Source organism: Chenopodium quinoa, unplaced genomic scaffold (genome assembly GCF_001683475.1).
Source record: "Chenopodium quinoa cultivar QQ74 unplaced genomic scaffold, ASM168347v1, whole genome shotgun sequence".
Taxonomy (NCBI): Eukaryota; Viridiplantae; Streptophyta; class Magnoliopsida; order Caryophyllales; family Amaranthaceae; genus Chenopodium; species Chenopodium quinoa.
This window is the reverse complement of record NW_018743066.1, coordinates 1,822,743-1,838,291: the sequence shown is the minus strand read 5'-3', so window position 1 is coordinate 1,838,291 and position 15,549 is coordinate 1,822,743. Positions and strand designations below refer to the sequence as shown.

Below are 15,549 nucleotides of genomic sequence, written 5' to 3'. Positions count from 1 at the left end.
CTCAGTTCAGTAAATGTGAACAAGCCCTAAGTCATAACGATTTAAATCATTCTATCCTCTAGTAATTTCATAGTCGATTGGATATTAGAAGTTCATGTCAATTTTGAAATTTCCTTCAACACGTTTTTAAATACTCTTACCAAAAATTGCGGTTTTAAAAATCTTAAATTTCTTTTTATGTGAGAGGACAAGAACAGCAGTGACGACTGTAATTCAGCTGGTGAGTCAACAACTCTTCCATAAAACCATAAAAACGTTCGTTCTTTTCAACTCCCATCTCAAAAGTTTTAATTTTTCTTCTAGGAATTTCCCTTTTTTTGAATGATCAAATTATCAAAAATCTCATATTTTCTGGGTTTCAATTACCCAGATTTTATTCTCCTTCTTTTCACCCCAATTTCAGTTAATTTGAACTGAAATTCATTTTTTTTTTATTGATCAGGGGCATTACTCCGAACGAGCCGCCGCCGCGGTTTGTAGGCAGATTGTTAAGGTTTCGGGTTGTCGGTATTTATAGAAGAAGGTTGATTTATTATCCTCTTTGTAATCATTGCTTTAACTTAATTCGTGTGCACATTGTGTTTGTTTATACATTGGCATTTTCATACTATTCTTTGTTCTATATTGCTGCTTTTTTTTTTTTTTTTGAATGTGTATACACCTTGAATTCCTTTCCCACCTAAAAGAAGTTAAAGCAAAGGTAATGGAAAGGAGACACTATGTTTTCTATTTCATCATCACGTTTTTTTGTATTGATGTCTTTTGGTCTGTTGACTGTTTTGTTATTTTTTTCGAAAATGCTTATGAAATTCTTAGTAAAATGAACTAATTACTCTTCTTTTTCGGAATTTTGTTGCGATTCACGAACTTCATCTCGAATGTCAGACATTTTTAGAAGTTTTGATGCAATTTGAACTAAATTTGAAGTGATTTTCATGCGAGTGTTTGGGTTTGATGAGAGAGAATTTCAGGAAATTTCTTGAATTGAAGCTTTTGATTATTTTTTATATATATATATATATATGGGAGGAATGAGCGGTTATTTGCATTTACCGTGGTTAGTGGCTGGTAACTGGAGGTAACTGCTTGGTTAGTGGGGTATTGGGCTGTGGGTTTACCGTGGTTAGTTGATGGTAACTGCATGTATAATTAAAGGGCTTTGGGTAAGGGTTTTATTGTAATTTTGAAAGGGGAAGTAGCCAAGTAGGTATTAACGCCTAAAGGGGTGTAGCCGTGTAGTCATTAGGAATCACCTAGACTCAGCCCGCACTTTTTAAACGGGTTTGGGTAGGACACTTTATACAAGTATACAAGCCTGGCTCATTTGATCACCTTTACTGCTCCACATCAACCACGTTAATTGCATCACATTCCAAAAGCACATGATGCTGAATATAATTTCTTCACCCAAAATTTCAAAGGTATGTATGTACTGAATGTTTGTATTATTTTATTTTTCTGAGTTCAATTTCAAACTAGTATGTTAGTAATATCGTTCTAATTTAGATCAATTGGTTTGATTTTGTTTTGGTTGCCTATTATTATTATAAAAAAATTCAATCTTTTGTCCTTGAAATTCATATTCAAATTCATGGTTATGTTGTTATATATACATATATATATATTTATATTAATTGCATAATGAATTAATTAATCATTAGAATTATTATGAATCAATCAATCGGAGGATGTTGGTGTTATTAGATTAATAATCGATTTCATTCATGTTGCTGGCTTGGCTTGGCTGTTATATGAATTCAATTTCCATGACCAATTTCAATTCAAATTCGTGTTGTGCCCAGAAATTGATGGTCTTGTTGTGTTATTTATTAATTAATAATTAGAAGACAAAAGCTAATGAGCGCCCCCGGGGAGTTAAATAAGAGAATTAAAGTGTAAATATTAGAGTAAAATTAACATTAATTACACCGAATGACGCGTGATTTTGTCATGAATTCTTAACTTAATACCATTTCAAGTTTTCAACCAATATAATTTATCCTTATCTAACACCCCGGGACGCTCGTTAGCAAGATCGTTGTATAAAGCTTGATAAAAGATACTATCTTTTGTTGTTTTCAGGAATTGAGTTGAACATTTCTGGAATTCAGTACAATAAACCCTAGTATAAATTCGGATTCGGATATGCCGTGTACTACTAGTATCTTACATGACAATACTGATAGTAAAAGGCTACTACGAGTAGTTGATAGGTTGAGCAATATACCTGATGAAGTGTTGATTCGGATAATGTCTTTGCTTCCGACTAAGGATGTTGCTGCTACTTGTGTCTTGTCTAAGAAACTGATGCGCGTCTTGTGTTTGATCACCGCCTTAGACATAGACGATTCACCTATATCTCATTGTGTGCATTTTCCCAATGAAATTCACAAGTTCCCCTCTTTTGTGACCTTTGTCAATAATGTTCTCCAAGCACACCGATCTCAATATCTCACCAGGTTTAGGCTTGGAGTGGGTTCAGACATGATCAGAAGATATTTTTATAGGTGTATAAAGCATTGTTTACCTGATGTAAAACCCGTGCTCATTTGTTCGTGGATCTCTCTCCCCTTAACATGTTGTGGCCTTAAGGAGCTCGACCTTTGCATTCACGTGAGAGAACCAGATGATGGTCATCCGTTGCCCCCAGAGATATTCACTTGTCAAACATTGGAGGTGTTGAAGCTTGATGTCAATCTCCCTGTTGATCGAGTTTCCACCACTTTTCATCTACCACTATTGAAACTGCTCCACCTCCGCGTGTCTCATATATATGGGGATGGTAGCTTTGTGTCAAGCCTGGTTTCTTCTTGCCCCTTACTTGAAGACCTCATGGTGGAAGCATTGCTGGACCATGTCCAATCTATTATTATCTCTTCACCTTCTCTTCGGATTTTTTTGTTAAAAATATATACTGTTGAGTGTGATAACACTGACTTTTTGTGTCTTGATACTCCTAATTTGGAGTATCTTCATTACAATTCTAATTTAGCAGTACAGCAATCTATTACAAACATGGATCGTTTGATTCAAGCAAGCATTAATATTGGTGACTTGATAAGGAGTGCACATTCATATCAGGATTGCCGTCAACAAATACTAGGCATCATGAGGTGCTTGACCAATGTTGACAATTTGAAATTGCTCGGGTCATGCTTAAAGGTTGGTTGGTGTCAATTTCTTATTCTATTGGTAAATAAACTAATTGACTGCTTAATTAGCTTGTTAATATAAAATATTTGGCTGTTGCCTTTCAACGTTGATGGGTTGAAGGATCAACTGCCCATGTTTCGCAATCTGAAATATTTAGAGCTGGGTAATAGAGGATACAACTGTTGGGAAAGGGTGCTGGAAGCATTTCTTATCTGTTCCCCCGTCTTAGAAACGCTTGTTTTTCCACAGGTACTTAGGTGATTCTGTGCTTTTTACTCTGATCTATTAGTTCCTACTCTTATGTGATCTTATGTACTTAGGCAATGGTGTAACAATATTATTATTACTGTCACGTACTTTGCAGTTACTTATAGAATATGCTGCAAAGCAGATGGTGCATTTGGAACAACAGTTTTGCAAGAGAGGTCTAGCAATCGTTCCTCCGTGCTGCAAGTTTCATCTCAGAAGAATCGTGATTAAGAATTGCTATGGGAATGAACGAGAAATTGGTTTGATCCAGTTTCTGCTGAAACATGCATTAGTTTTGGAGGAATTGCTCATATCTCAATTCGAGGGCCTTTATCCACATTTTCCAATTGTAGATAAGGTGGAACTCCAAAGGACATTACAGAATTTACCAAGGGCCTCACTCACCTGCTCAATTCAAGTATTGTGATCTGATCATTCATTCCGATATAAAACCAAGCAGCTAGCATATTCTCCTTAACGATGACATGGTTGCTCATGTTGGGGACTTTGGCTTAGCAAGGTTTCATTTTCATGTACCACAAAATAATAGTAGCTCAATTGCAGGTAGTTATAGGAACAATTGGGTATGCAGATCGAAGATGCAATCGGAGAGTTGATAGTAACAAACTAACAACTAACAAGGGATGTTCTCCTTAACGAACTACATATAATCCGTGCTATTCACCTATTAACCAAAACAAGCTAAAATGATAGTAGCTGCTAACATCGATCTACTTTACATGAATGAGAGGTTTATCCTCTTATTAACCAAAACGAGCTAAAATGATAGTAGTACAATTATAGAAACCAATTTTTTAGGGCTTTAACCACCCACTTATATATTTGATTGAATCGATTATTTGACATATTCACATGGTATTAGAGTTAGTGATTTAATGAGACGAGGTTTAACTCTAATTATTAGTTAGTTAGAATCGATCTTTTAGTTAATTAGGAAATTGAGATTTGAATTAATTTACGCATGCTGGTAAAATACAATTATATTGATCTTATTCTATATGTTTGCTACATAGAAACAAGGACCATATAAACATGCATAATTAGAATATCTAGATATGTATGAGTAAATTGGGCTCTATATCTACTTGAACAATATATAGGTTAGTTTTGGCTAGGTTGAATGTATTGAGTTTGATATAATATACTTCGTACTAATTAATATTGTGTTTTATGTTTTATTATGTGCATGTATCCACGAGTTTAAAAGCTATTTTTTTTTTAAAAAAAATGTATAGACTAATATAAGCAAAACTTTTGACTATTCTAGTTGAGTAGTCGACTAATTGCACAAGAGGTTTGAGATTTCAGAATTATATGGTGCAGAAATTTTCAATTTCTATTTGTAAAAAGAATGATCGATGCTTATATTAGTTTTGTCTTTTGGGATAAAATTGATGGAATTGCAAACATATTCTTGTACAAAGTCTACCATTGTGCGGTCCGAATTCGTATATTCTACCGGCCACACTCCTTCAATCCGTGTTTTTGTGACCTTGTCACTTTCTTTCAACTTTTTTTTAAGCTGAACTTTGAATTAATGCATGAATGAAAGTACATTGAAATATTTATTATTTGCATTATACTACATATATTTTATCTATTTATATCCTAGATTTGTAGGTATATATGTATACCAGAATTATAATAGAAGACGATTATATATTGATGGTATCGTCGTAAATTTCGTTAAACGTTACTCATTGAAATGGAAAATACACCAGGTCTACAAAAAAACAAATAAAGCAGCATTTTTTTTTAAAACCAAAACAAAGCAGCATATTGGATAACAAATGTAGAACATCTTGTAAATTAATATTTGTAATAGTATGTAACTCCTCTCGGTCCTTTATAACGATAAATTACTAAATTAGGTGTATCCCTCAAGAGAAGGGTCTCCTAATAGTATTCTTTTGCTTATCTTTTTTTTTTAAGAGCCACAAAGGGCACGCAGCGGTGAGAATCGGTCCCAAGATCTTCTGAAATTGGGAGGAAATTTCTGACCACTTGAACTATTCCTCACTCTCAAGTTGAACAAATCATGGTAATGATCATGATACACGATATTTCTTGTGTGGGAGAAATATACGATTTTCTTTAATTTCAAGTCTTTAGATTAAATTGAGTTTGGAGGTTCATTTAATTAATACTCAAATCATAATACTGCATAACATATTTAACCTCGAACTCGATTTGTCAACAGAAAAATCAAGCCGAACTTCACTTTTAATCAAGCAAAGTATGAATTGTTAATGATCACAATTTCATGTGGCTACTAGATCTCACTATGGGCCTAGGGTTCTATGTCGATGGTCGAACTCTGATCTAATTTTGAATTTAAATAATAATGATTTTAATCAGCTCTATCCTCTCGTCCTATCAACTTTATATCATTTTGAGTTAAACTTAAAATTTATATGTTATATGTTACTAGTAAAGTACTCGGATATTAGGAGAGTAAATCGATTGGATATTAGAAGCTCATGTCAATTTTGTGACGGCTAGTCCGATTTTGTATTTTCCTTGAACACGTTTTTGAATACTCTTACCAAAAATTGCGGTTTTAAAAAACTTAAATTTCTTTTTTATGTGAGAGGACAAGAACAGCAGTGACGACTGTTGTAATTCAGCTGGTGAGTCAACAACTCTTCCATAAAACAAAAAAAAAACGTTCGTTCTTTTCAACTCCCATCTCAAAAGTTTTAATTTTTCTGATTTTTTTTTTTGAAGTTTTTGAATGATCAAATCATCAAAAATCTCATATTTTCTGGGTTTCAATTACCCAGATTTCATTCTTCTTTTTTTCATCCCACTTTCAGTTAATTTGAACTGAAATTTACTTGGAAAAAAAAAATTCAAAAAAACCCCAAGTCAATCAATTGCAAAATCATCATCATAATCAGTATTGTAATAATTATTTCTTGATCTGTTGTTTTTTGCAGAATCTTGAATAATAATGGGTTGTTGTGCAAGTAGAAGCAAGGTTTCAGAAACCAAAATGAATGTTGTTAGATCAGAGAAAAGAACCAGCAACAGTTCAAGCAACCCAGAAAATTCTCAGCAACACGTTAGAAATTATCAGCAACAACCCCAGCAACATCAGCAACAGAGGCAGCAGATTGTTGTTCAACAACAAAAACCCAATTCCCAAATCATTCAACAAGAACAAAGGTATATTAATAATAATAGTAATCATCAACCCCAAAAACCTAGGATTGCAATTGCTGGCCCACCTTCAGATACTATTTTGGGAAAGCCTTTTGAAGATATTAGGTCACACTATAAACTTGGGAAAGAATTGGGTAGAGGTCAATTTGGTATTACTTATTTGTGTACTGAGAATTCAACTGGACAAACTTATGCTTGTAAATCAATTTTGAAGAGGAAATTAGTTACTAAGGCTGATAAAGAGGATATTAAGAGGGAAATTCAGATATTGCAGCATTTATCAGGGCAGCCTAATATTGTGGAATTTAAAGGGGTTTATGAAGATAGACAATCTGTACATGTGGTGATGGAGCTTTGTGCTGGAGGGGAGTTGTTTGATAGGATTATTGCTCAGGGGCATTACTCAGAACGAGCCGCCGCCGCGGTTTGTAGGCAGATTGTTAAGGTTGTTCAGATTTGTAACTTCATGGGGGTGTTGCACCGTGATCTTAAGCCGGAGAATTTCTTGCTGTCTAGTAAGGATGAAGGAGCTATGCTCAAGGCTACTGATTTCGGGTTGTCGGTATTTATAGAAGAAGGTTGATTTCTTATACTCTTTGTAATCATTGCTTTAACTAAATTCGTGTGCACATTGTGTTTGTTTATACATTGGCATTTACATACTATTCTTTGTTCTGTATTGCTGCTTTTTTTGAATGTGTATACACCTTGAATTCCTTTCCCACCTAAAAGAAGTTAAAGCAAAGGTAATGGAAAGGAGACACTATGTTATCTATTTCATCATCATGTTTTTTTGTATTGATGTCTTTTGGTCTGTTGACTGTTTTGTTATTTTTTCGAAAATGCTTATGAAATTCTTAGTAATAATTATGTTGGTAGTGTATAAAAATCGACAAGGCTTGCTTGGCTTCAGAAGATAGTTATAGTAGTTAGAGGTGTCACATTTGGCTTCTAGTGCAACTGTGCCCTGTAGAAGAGGCATAATGATTTTAAGGGCTATCACATTTGTGTCTTATCTGTATTGAGTTAGGACTTCAATTTCGACGTACTCAATAGTAATAGAAGAAACGTAGTTTATTTAAGGTGATCATGGATTTGATTCTGCTTTACCTATTGAATTCTGGATTACACACGTCGAGTTACTAATTGTAATCGATTAGACATAAGCGGAAAGATATGAAGGCTAAGCTAAAATTACAGTATCAGCAAGTATTCCTTTATATCAAGATGAAGTGTTGTAATTCCTATGGGGATATTCTGGTTGATTTGTCGTCTTTTTGTGGAATTCTTCTTTTGTCTTGTAAGTATTGGCCAATACCACGTTGTGTGATTATTACTCTTGGCTTGAAAGTTTGGATGTGTCAATTGAAAAAACTGTCGAGGTCTTAGTGCACTAAGCAAAAGTGGGGGTACTTTTCTAGTGACTCTATGATGGAATTATCTGTGGTCTCAGCTGCAAGACTTTTCTGTTAAGCTGTTATATAAAGTATGTTATTGTTTTTAATTATGTTATGATTCTTACCTCTTTGGCTGTCAATCTTATGAAAGATCTAAAAACCAAATTTCAATATGAATCTAACTTTTCTATTGTTGCCTTTTACCTTTTGGCTGTCTTATTAGTGAACTACTAATCATTTGGAAGAGCTGAAAACTAAATTTTGATATGAAACCAAATTTGTAGGCAAGGTGTATCGTGATGTGGTGGGCAGTGCTTACTATGTTGCTCCTGAAGTACTACGGAGAAGGTATGGGAAGGAAATAGATATTTGGAGTGCAGGAATTATGCTGTATATTCTACTCAGTGGTGTCCCACCTTTTTGGGCTGGTACGATAATCTCTCTCTTACTCTTCTTATTATATTCAATTTGAGCTGTAAAGTCCGACAGTTCACTTGATTTTCTTCTGCAGAAAATGAGAAAGGCATATTTGATGCCATACTGAAAGGAGAAATTGACTTTGAAAGCGACCCATGGCCATCTATATCAAAAAGTGCAAAGGACCTGGTCAGGAAGATGTTGAATCCAGATCCAAAGAAGCGAATCACTTCTGCAGAAGTGCTTGGTAATGTGCTTTCTTGCTTCCTTTTGGTAGACTCCCATTCTTGAATATGTCCTGTGTCTCCACTCTTCAATATGCTAACCTTTCAACTTTTAAGTCTAGTAACTCAATGTATTTGCTACCACATTCACACGATGTATCTTGTCATTGCCATATTAAGATGTTAAAATGTGATGCTACAACTATTCTATTACATATTGACTTTATATTATGCTGGTTAAACACTAGTTGAAAGGGCATTTGCTCTACGTGCCTTTTTTTTTTTCTCCTGATTTTACTACTAACAGTATAGCCATGTTATAAGTTTCTATGAAAAAGCTAACAAGTTTCATTTCATTGAACCACACAGAGCATCCTTGGATGAGAGAAGGCGGAGATGCATCAGACAAGCCAATAGATAGTGCAGTGCTCTCTAGAATGAAACAATTTAGGGCAATGAATAAGCTAAAGAAGCTAGCTTTAAAGGTGTGCTTCTATGCATAACTTTTTAATTTTCCTTATTTTTTTTCTTCTTCTTGTTTATAGTATATGCACATTCTTTCAGGCAGAATAGAGGATTTTTTCTTGAAAAAATTAGGTACAGTATGGTAATATTGTTTGACAGAGTTTGACTTCTATCGAAAAATTTCATTTTCTGGGAGAAAAATCACATTTTGATATTGAAGACTACAAAGGAATGTTCCCTACACCCAACTTAACTTAGTAGTAGTATTGGCTAGTAATTTGGGAAGAAATAAGCTGATTTAGGCTGAGAATTCTCTAACCAAGTAGATTGGACATTGGAAAATTCTTTATTTTCTGAAAATTTTAAATATTTAGCCTTATACGTGTAAACTAGTTTTCAAACTTGGCCAGTTACTGGAACTAAACATGATGCATATCCTTCACTCTGCCATTTTACCAACAATTCGCTTGGTTTTTCCTATTTTGAATTGTCTAGATGTAAATTTCTCGTGCCTGGAGCTAGCTAATTAAGTAGTTCCCCCTCCATTTATTTAAAATTCTAATTTTTTGTGGTCAATTTTAGTTTGATCAATACATTGTCAAGGATTTTTTAAAGTAAATATCCCAACACTTCTATTTACAAGACCTGTAAGTCACAAGGATGGGAGAGCTCCAAAGGTCTATTGCTAGATATGTTGTATTTATTGGATTTCGTTTGGAGAAAATAGCATTATGCCTGCATTGGTACATGTCTTTACCTCTATTAACGTTCCCTTGATTACTCACTTATGCGTAGCCCAGTACTGAGTTGCTCCACACCCTTTTACATTTTAGTTTGACCTTTGAAATAGTTATACACAATTTTTATTCCTTAGCTTCCTTTACATTCTTCTGGACAACCATTCTAAAATGACTTTTGGTGCTACAGTAAATAGATTCTTGCTGTTTTTGAAAGTTTGATTACATATTTCATTTCATTTATACCTTTTTAATTTGACAATCAGCTTGTGATAGTAACAGATTTGTATTTTGGATTTTGATGACCCTGGCCCATTTACTGCAGGTTATCGCAGAAAATATGTCCGAAGAGGATATTAAAGGTTTTAAAGCTATGTTTGATAACATGGACACAGACAACAGCGGTTCAATAACCTATGATGAACTTAAAAAAGGATTAGCTGAACTTGGGTCAAAACTTACTGAAACTGAAGTGAAGCAACTTATGGAAGCTGTAAGTTGAAGACTATCATTCAGCTACATGTGATTTTTATCCTATCATGGTATCTTTTAATACGTTACTTTGTTGCTGGTTATCATATATTTGAATCCTTTGCAGGCTGATGTTGATGGAAATGGGACAATTGACTATACGGAATTTATCACTGCAACAATGAATAGACACAGACTGGAAACAGATGAAAATTTATTAAAAGCATTTCGATACTTTGATAAGGATAATAGTGGGTGAGTCCATAACAACTGCCTCTGCCTCCCCCCTTCTCCTTTCCCCTCCACAGCATTTCTGAGTTTTTGCTTGTTGCTTAAATATATGCACATGAAATTCCCATATCATTTTCTGCTCGAGGGTTTTCCAATTCATTCTTTCTGTGGTGTCTTATCTTGAAATAATATCTCATCCGTTTTAAGTTGGACATGTTGCAACATGATTTTCTGTTGAGGCTTGCTTCTAATTATGTTAGTTAAGGTTTTTTTATGCAGCTTGTTCGTTGTTGGATTTTTTTAGCTCATCTGCTCTCTTGATTTTCTTTGAAGATATTCATGAAACAAGTTCTTCAAGGATGTTTTTTGTTCAATTTTATAAATTGAATTTCCTTGTATCTAACAAATAGTCTTATCTTATGAACTTTTAATTTTCTTCAAAATATTGCTCTAAAATGGTGGCGTATGTTTATGAGTCATTATTAACATGAGGGCAGTTTTTTTTACTTTAATAAATATAAATGCTATCAGCCCACTTCCTTAGTATTTGTGTAACACTGTAGACTCTCCAAAGCAATGATAATGTGAGGATGAACAGAGTTTAAGTTACTGAAATTACCTTTCTTATATTTCAGATTCATTACAATGGATGAACTGGAAAGTGAGATGATGGAATACGGAATTGCTGATGAAAGCAGCATCAAAGAAATTCTCTCGGAGGTTGATACTGATAATGTAAGTATCTAGTAAACACAAATTAAGAATTCATTGGCACAGTGGCTAATCAGACCATCACAATTTAGGATAGAGTATCATTTTCTGCGTCTGACTGATTTTGTTGACATATTATAGGATGGAAAAATCAACTACGATGAATTTTGTGCTATGATGAAAAGTGGTACAACAGCACAAGTAAAACTCTTCTAGTTCCAAGTTCAGTCCATATAGCAGAGGTGTTTTGTATAGTCAGCTCGGTAAGTTTGCTTGTGATTAAATTATTTTCAATGGGAGCAGCAGGGAACCTTGTCTATGAACATTTACTCTGCATCTTTGCAGGAAGTTTGAACGTGTGTATATGTATTTTTACTTAGAATTTGTTTAATTGCTTAGATATTTTTTTTTCTGAATCTCTGCTTGAAGCAGAGTAATTTTGTACCTGTATCTAAGCTAAACCTTCACAACTCCTAGTAGTGTTTGAGGTTTATTGTTCATACCGTGAAGTAGTTAAACGATGGTGCTATGTGTTTTAGAACCGGAAGAGTTTCTTCCTTGAAGAAGAGAATGAAAAGAGTCGAATATATGTTCCCTTGTATTATTGATGATTTAAACCTTTAACTATATGCAGTCCCTTCAAAGGCCTATAACTTTTCGCTTTGCTCATTCTTTGGTCAGTTGGGTTGGGATCTTCTGCTGAGCACAACTTCTTGAGAGGAGGGATTACTAGTATGTTCAGTGAAATCAAGAAAAAGAACGATTTCCAGTGACGTTATATCACTTATATAGTTATATGTAGTTCGAGATGAGTTGCAAATAAGCCAGACTAAAGCACTACAGTGCTCTGAAGCCAGTTCTATCAGCTAATGAGGATCACTGAAGTTGTTGCTCTACTTTGTGTCTACTTCTAGCTGCTATGGTAGTCATGTACTTGTGTGACTGTGTACGACGATTCGAAAATACCAATTAATTGATTTAAGGATTTTAAGAATAAACATGTTTCAAAACATTTTCCAATAATCTCGAAGGTTAAGCAATGGGGAAAATGTGAAATAGGAATTGATTCAACCTAAACCTCAAAGATGCCCAAAATTGAATAACTTGAAATTGACCTGAATCGACACACATTAGTGCAAAGATACTAGAATTGAAATATTTTCTTAGTAAATTAATTGACAATAGGCTTGACTTGAATTGACAAGATTCAAATTGAATTTGTCATCACCTAGATACGACCCAAAGTTGTTTTTCAGTTGGGTTATGTTTTATCCTTTCTTAGGATAGGTTAAGACTATGTGACAATTTAACATGAATACCTATTGTAAACCATAAAAATTCAAACCTGCAATATACAATTAAAGAGGTAGAAAATATACGGGAACAATGATTTTCATTGATAGTTTGTGGATTACAACTCTCGTAGATCTCTTGATTCCTCTCTCCAAAGGGTTAGGGTTTGATATTTGTTTATAGTACGGGGCCTTGTCGGCTTAATCCATACTATATGCCTACAATGTTTGGTAGTAGGGAGGAGATGGGGTCTTTGTGACTTATTCCATCTAAGCCTAATTAAACCCTAGATTCGACCCTCATTATATAGAGAGTCGTAGAGTAGAAGATAAATATCTTATAATTTTTTATATTTATCTCCTTATTTACATATATCTGACACCTAATAATTAACAAAATTTCGGTGTCAACACCTATATCTTACGAGAGGTGGCTCATCATGTTCCCATGCGAGTAAATGTTATAGTAAATACATAGACGAAGTATAACTATTAATTGTAAAAGTAACCAATACAAGACCACCTAAATCAAAGTACTCGATCTAGACCCAATATTGATAATCCAATTATGTCCAGAATCATAATCAATTGAATGCAAAATTTCTACCTAGCATAACAAATGAAATAACACAATTCCTAAAAAATTTCCCCGTAATTATTAGTATGCCAAGACATGATCCAACCTAAACTGAATAAATTATAATCAATCAAAATAATTTTCAAAATATCAACTTGTGATTTTTTTTTTTCCAAATATAAAACTGATCAAAGCTATACATCAACAAGTCTAACTACTAAAATTATTAAAAAAAACAGTGGAAAAAACTGCTAATTAATTTCTTACTCTACTTAAACTAGCTAGGAAAACACTAGTCATTTTTTTCCCCAAAATCAAAGATTAAAAACATTGTTGGATTTCATGCATGCTATCATAATTCATAATATTTGTAGCTTTCTTAAAATGGTCATATACCATAAGAAACAATATAATTATGGGACATGTTTATCGTAACATCATATATACATATATAGAGAAACTCAAATGCAACAAAAACATAGATATTAACTTTACAACCTTACATATGACTATTAAAAGATCATAGCATATGCTACTACATACATACATTATTATCATTATAGGTATGAAATTCCAATTACATAAAATATACAAAAGTTTTCTTAATTCATCATACTTAAAATAACACAAATATTATTATAACTCACAATTTTAACGTAGAAAATCCATGGAACTAGTGATGCTATTTGGACTAGTGGCTGTTTGATTATTATTGTTATTATTAGCTCTTGTACATTCACCATCTTCGAGCCCTAGGTCGCATTTCATTGACATGAGCAACTCGTTTCGAAGGCAGATGGATTCGTCTCTAAGCCGAGCATTCTCTTGGAGAAGTTCATAGTTAGACTCCATGACAAGGTTGAGTTTTTCGGCTAGTTGGTGATTTGCTGCAAGAAGTTGTAAAACTTGTGATTGAAGGTTTTCGAGTTGCTTGCGTTTGCGAAGCCTAGACCTTCTTGCTGATTCCCTATTCGATATCATCCTCTTTAGCCTTCTAATTTCTTGTTCCTCACTTTGTTCCTTGGTTGTTTGATCATCTGAACATAAAGTGTTGATAATGCTATTATTAGGGCTAGATGATGGTGAATCAATATTGAGAGTAGGGTTTAATGTTGTTAGGTCATGAAGTGGGAGATAAGAGTGGAGATTTGGTAAGAATTTATTATGATTTGATGAAAGAATGCCAAATTGGGATGAATTAATCTCATTGTTGGCTTGGTTTGAAAGAGGAGGTGGGAGATGAAATCTTCTATCATCATCGTCGTCAATTTGATACATTTTTTCTTTTTTCCGAGCAAAATTTCTCGAATTTTTCGAGCAAAATTTAAAATGGCGAAGAGAGAACGACGTAGAAGAAAAGGGAAAAGAAGGTGAATTATATAAAGCTTAAGAGAGATGATTTATAGACTACAAGATTAGAGTCGACGTCAAGAAGTTCAATTAAACTTGTCAAAGAAAAGTGGGGGTACAAAAAAAGGTAGCAAATGGTTTACAACAGGTGTAATATATACACGTTTAGTCATCCCAATTCACGTAAAAGTTAATACTTTGTGAAGTTAACTTTTTATGTGATTTGAGATGATTAAACATGTCATTGTTGTATGTATACTCATTATTATGACTATTGTTTAACAATCCTTAGATATCTTAAATGATGATAAGGTGCTTATATTTTAAAATAACTATAATTATATATAGTTGTTGGCCTTCCAAGCTCTTTAAACAATGTTTTTAAGGTACTAAATTATTGAAATGGAATTAAACAACAATGTTACATAGAGTGTCATATCAATTTGAAAATCTAAAAATTTTCATTTTGTATATCATTACCTCCGTTTTTATTAATCAAAAACAATTTTTCGTATTCAAGACCTTTCACCCTTTCGACACCTTCAACAACTAATTCTACCAAACAACTCATTCAAAAGTTACCTCGTCAGTTTAACACCTAATTAGCTTTAGCTAACACATTTTCCAATTTTAGTAGCTTATCGGTTTTAACTCCATTTCACTTTTTTTTTTTTTGAAAACAAAGCCAATATACCCTTTGTACGTAGTAATTTGCAAATGGTTAGAATTTTATTTTTTTAATTTAATTTGTATTTATAATAGAGAGCTTAATTACTTTCTTAAGCGACAAGAACATCAATGTTGAATGGTATTTCTACACGGCATTGATGCATAAAGAGACAATAACGTTAAGCATTTAAAATTGTAATTAGTGCATGTGTTTAAATGGAAATTATAGCTTAATTTCTTTGTCCCTTGCTTTACATTTATACTCTTGAGGTGGGAATCTATGACATACTATAAGCAGTTTTGTAGTAATAAGAAAGAATGTACAACCAAAATTGGGTATATATTGATAATTTACCTCATTTATATATTTTCAATGAAAATATGTTTCTAAGTATTTACTTGACATGGTACTTGAGCTGA

The 15,549-nt window shown here is 33.5% G+C and overlaps 3 protein-coding genes across 5 annotated transcripts; 2 read left to right on the top strand and 1 right to left on the bottom strand.

Annotated features, from left to right (window-relative positions):
* The first annotated feature begins 252 nt into the window (after positions 1–252).
* On the top strand, positions 253–4,719 carry LOC110731337 (F-box/LRR-repeat protein At4g14103-like). 3 transcript variants are annotated; one of them, XM_021911190.1, is made up of 4 exons: positions 253–523; positions 2,083–3,162; positions 3,274–3,402; positions 3,518–4,719. In XM_021911190.1, the coding sequence occupies exons 2-4, from the start codon at positions 2,146–2,148 to the stop codon at positions 3,827–3,829; spliced, it is 1,458 nt and encodes a 485-aa protein (XP_021766882.1). In that variant the 5' UTR covers positions 253–523; positions 2,083–2,145; the 3' UTR covers positions 3,830–4,719. The 3 variants fall into 3 exon arrangements, with proteins under 3 accessions (XP_021766882.1, XP_021766880.1, XP_021766881.1); XM_021911188.1 differs by having other exon boundaries at positions 253–1,421; XM_021911189.1 differs by lacking the exon at positions 253–523 and having other exon boundaries at positions 1,679–3,162.
* A 1,657-nt stretch (positions 4,720–6,376) lies between these two features.
* On the top strand, positions 6,377–11,457 carry LOC110731335 (calcium-dependent protein kinase 2-like). Its single transcript, XM_021911185.1, has 8 exons — positions 6,377–7,166; positions 8,270–8,413; positions 8,497–8,649; positions 8,996–9,111; positions 10,154–10,321; positions 10,427–10,554; positions 11,166–11,265; positions 11,383–11,457. The coding sequence occupies exons 1-8, from the start codon at positions 6,377–6,379 to the stop codon at positions 11,455–11,457; spliced, it is 1,674 nt and encodes a 557-aa protein (XP_021766877.1).
* Positions 11,458–13,761: 2,304 nt separating this feature from the next.
* Positions 13,762–14,388, bottom strand: LOC110731161 (bZIP transcription factor 11-like). The gene has a single exon (XM_021910993.1). The coding sequence runs from the start codon at positions 14,386–14,388 to the stop codon at positions 13,762–13,764; it is 627 nt and encodes a 208-aa protein (XP_021766685.1).
* Positions 14,389–15,549: the final 1,161 nt, after the last annotated feature.

What these genes read in the sequence shown, in the direction of transcription:
- LOC110731335 (XM_021911185.1), top strand. Translation starts at nt 6,377, where the DNA reads ATGGGTTGTTGTGCAAGTAGAAGCAAGGTTTCAGAAACCAAAATGAAT. An exon ending in CACTTCTGCAGAAGTGCTTG is followed by an intron (nt 8,650 to 8,995) that starts GTAATGTGCTTT and finishes TGAACCACACAG; the next exon opens with AGCATCCTTGGATGAGAGAA. An exon ending in CGGAGGTTGATACTGATAAT is followed by an intron (nt 11,266 to 11,382) that starts GTAAGTATCTAG and finishes GACATATTATAG; the next exon opens with GATGGAAAAATCAACTACGA.
- LOC110731337 (XM_021911190.1), top strand. Translation starts at nt 2,146, where the DNA reads ATGCCGTGTACTACTAGTATCTTACATGACAATACTGATAGTAAAAGG. An exon ending in TGCTCGGGTCATGCTTAAAG is followed by an intron (nt 3,163 to 3,273) that starts GTTGGTTGGTGT and finishes GATGGGTTGAAG; the next exon opens with GATCAACTGCCCATGTTTCG. An exon ending in AAACGCTTGTTTTTCCACAG is followed by an intron (nt 3,403 to 3,517) that starts GTACTTAGGTGA and finishes CGTACTTTGCAG; the next exon opens with TTACTTATAGAATATGCTGC.
- LOC110731161 (XM_021910993.1), bottom strand. Translation starts at nt 14,388, where the DNA reads ATGTATCAAATTGACGACGATGATGATAGAAGATTTCATCTCCCACCT.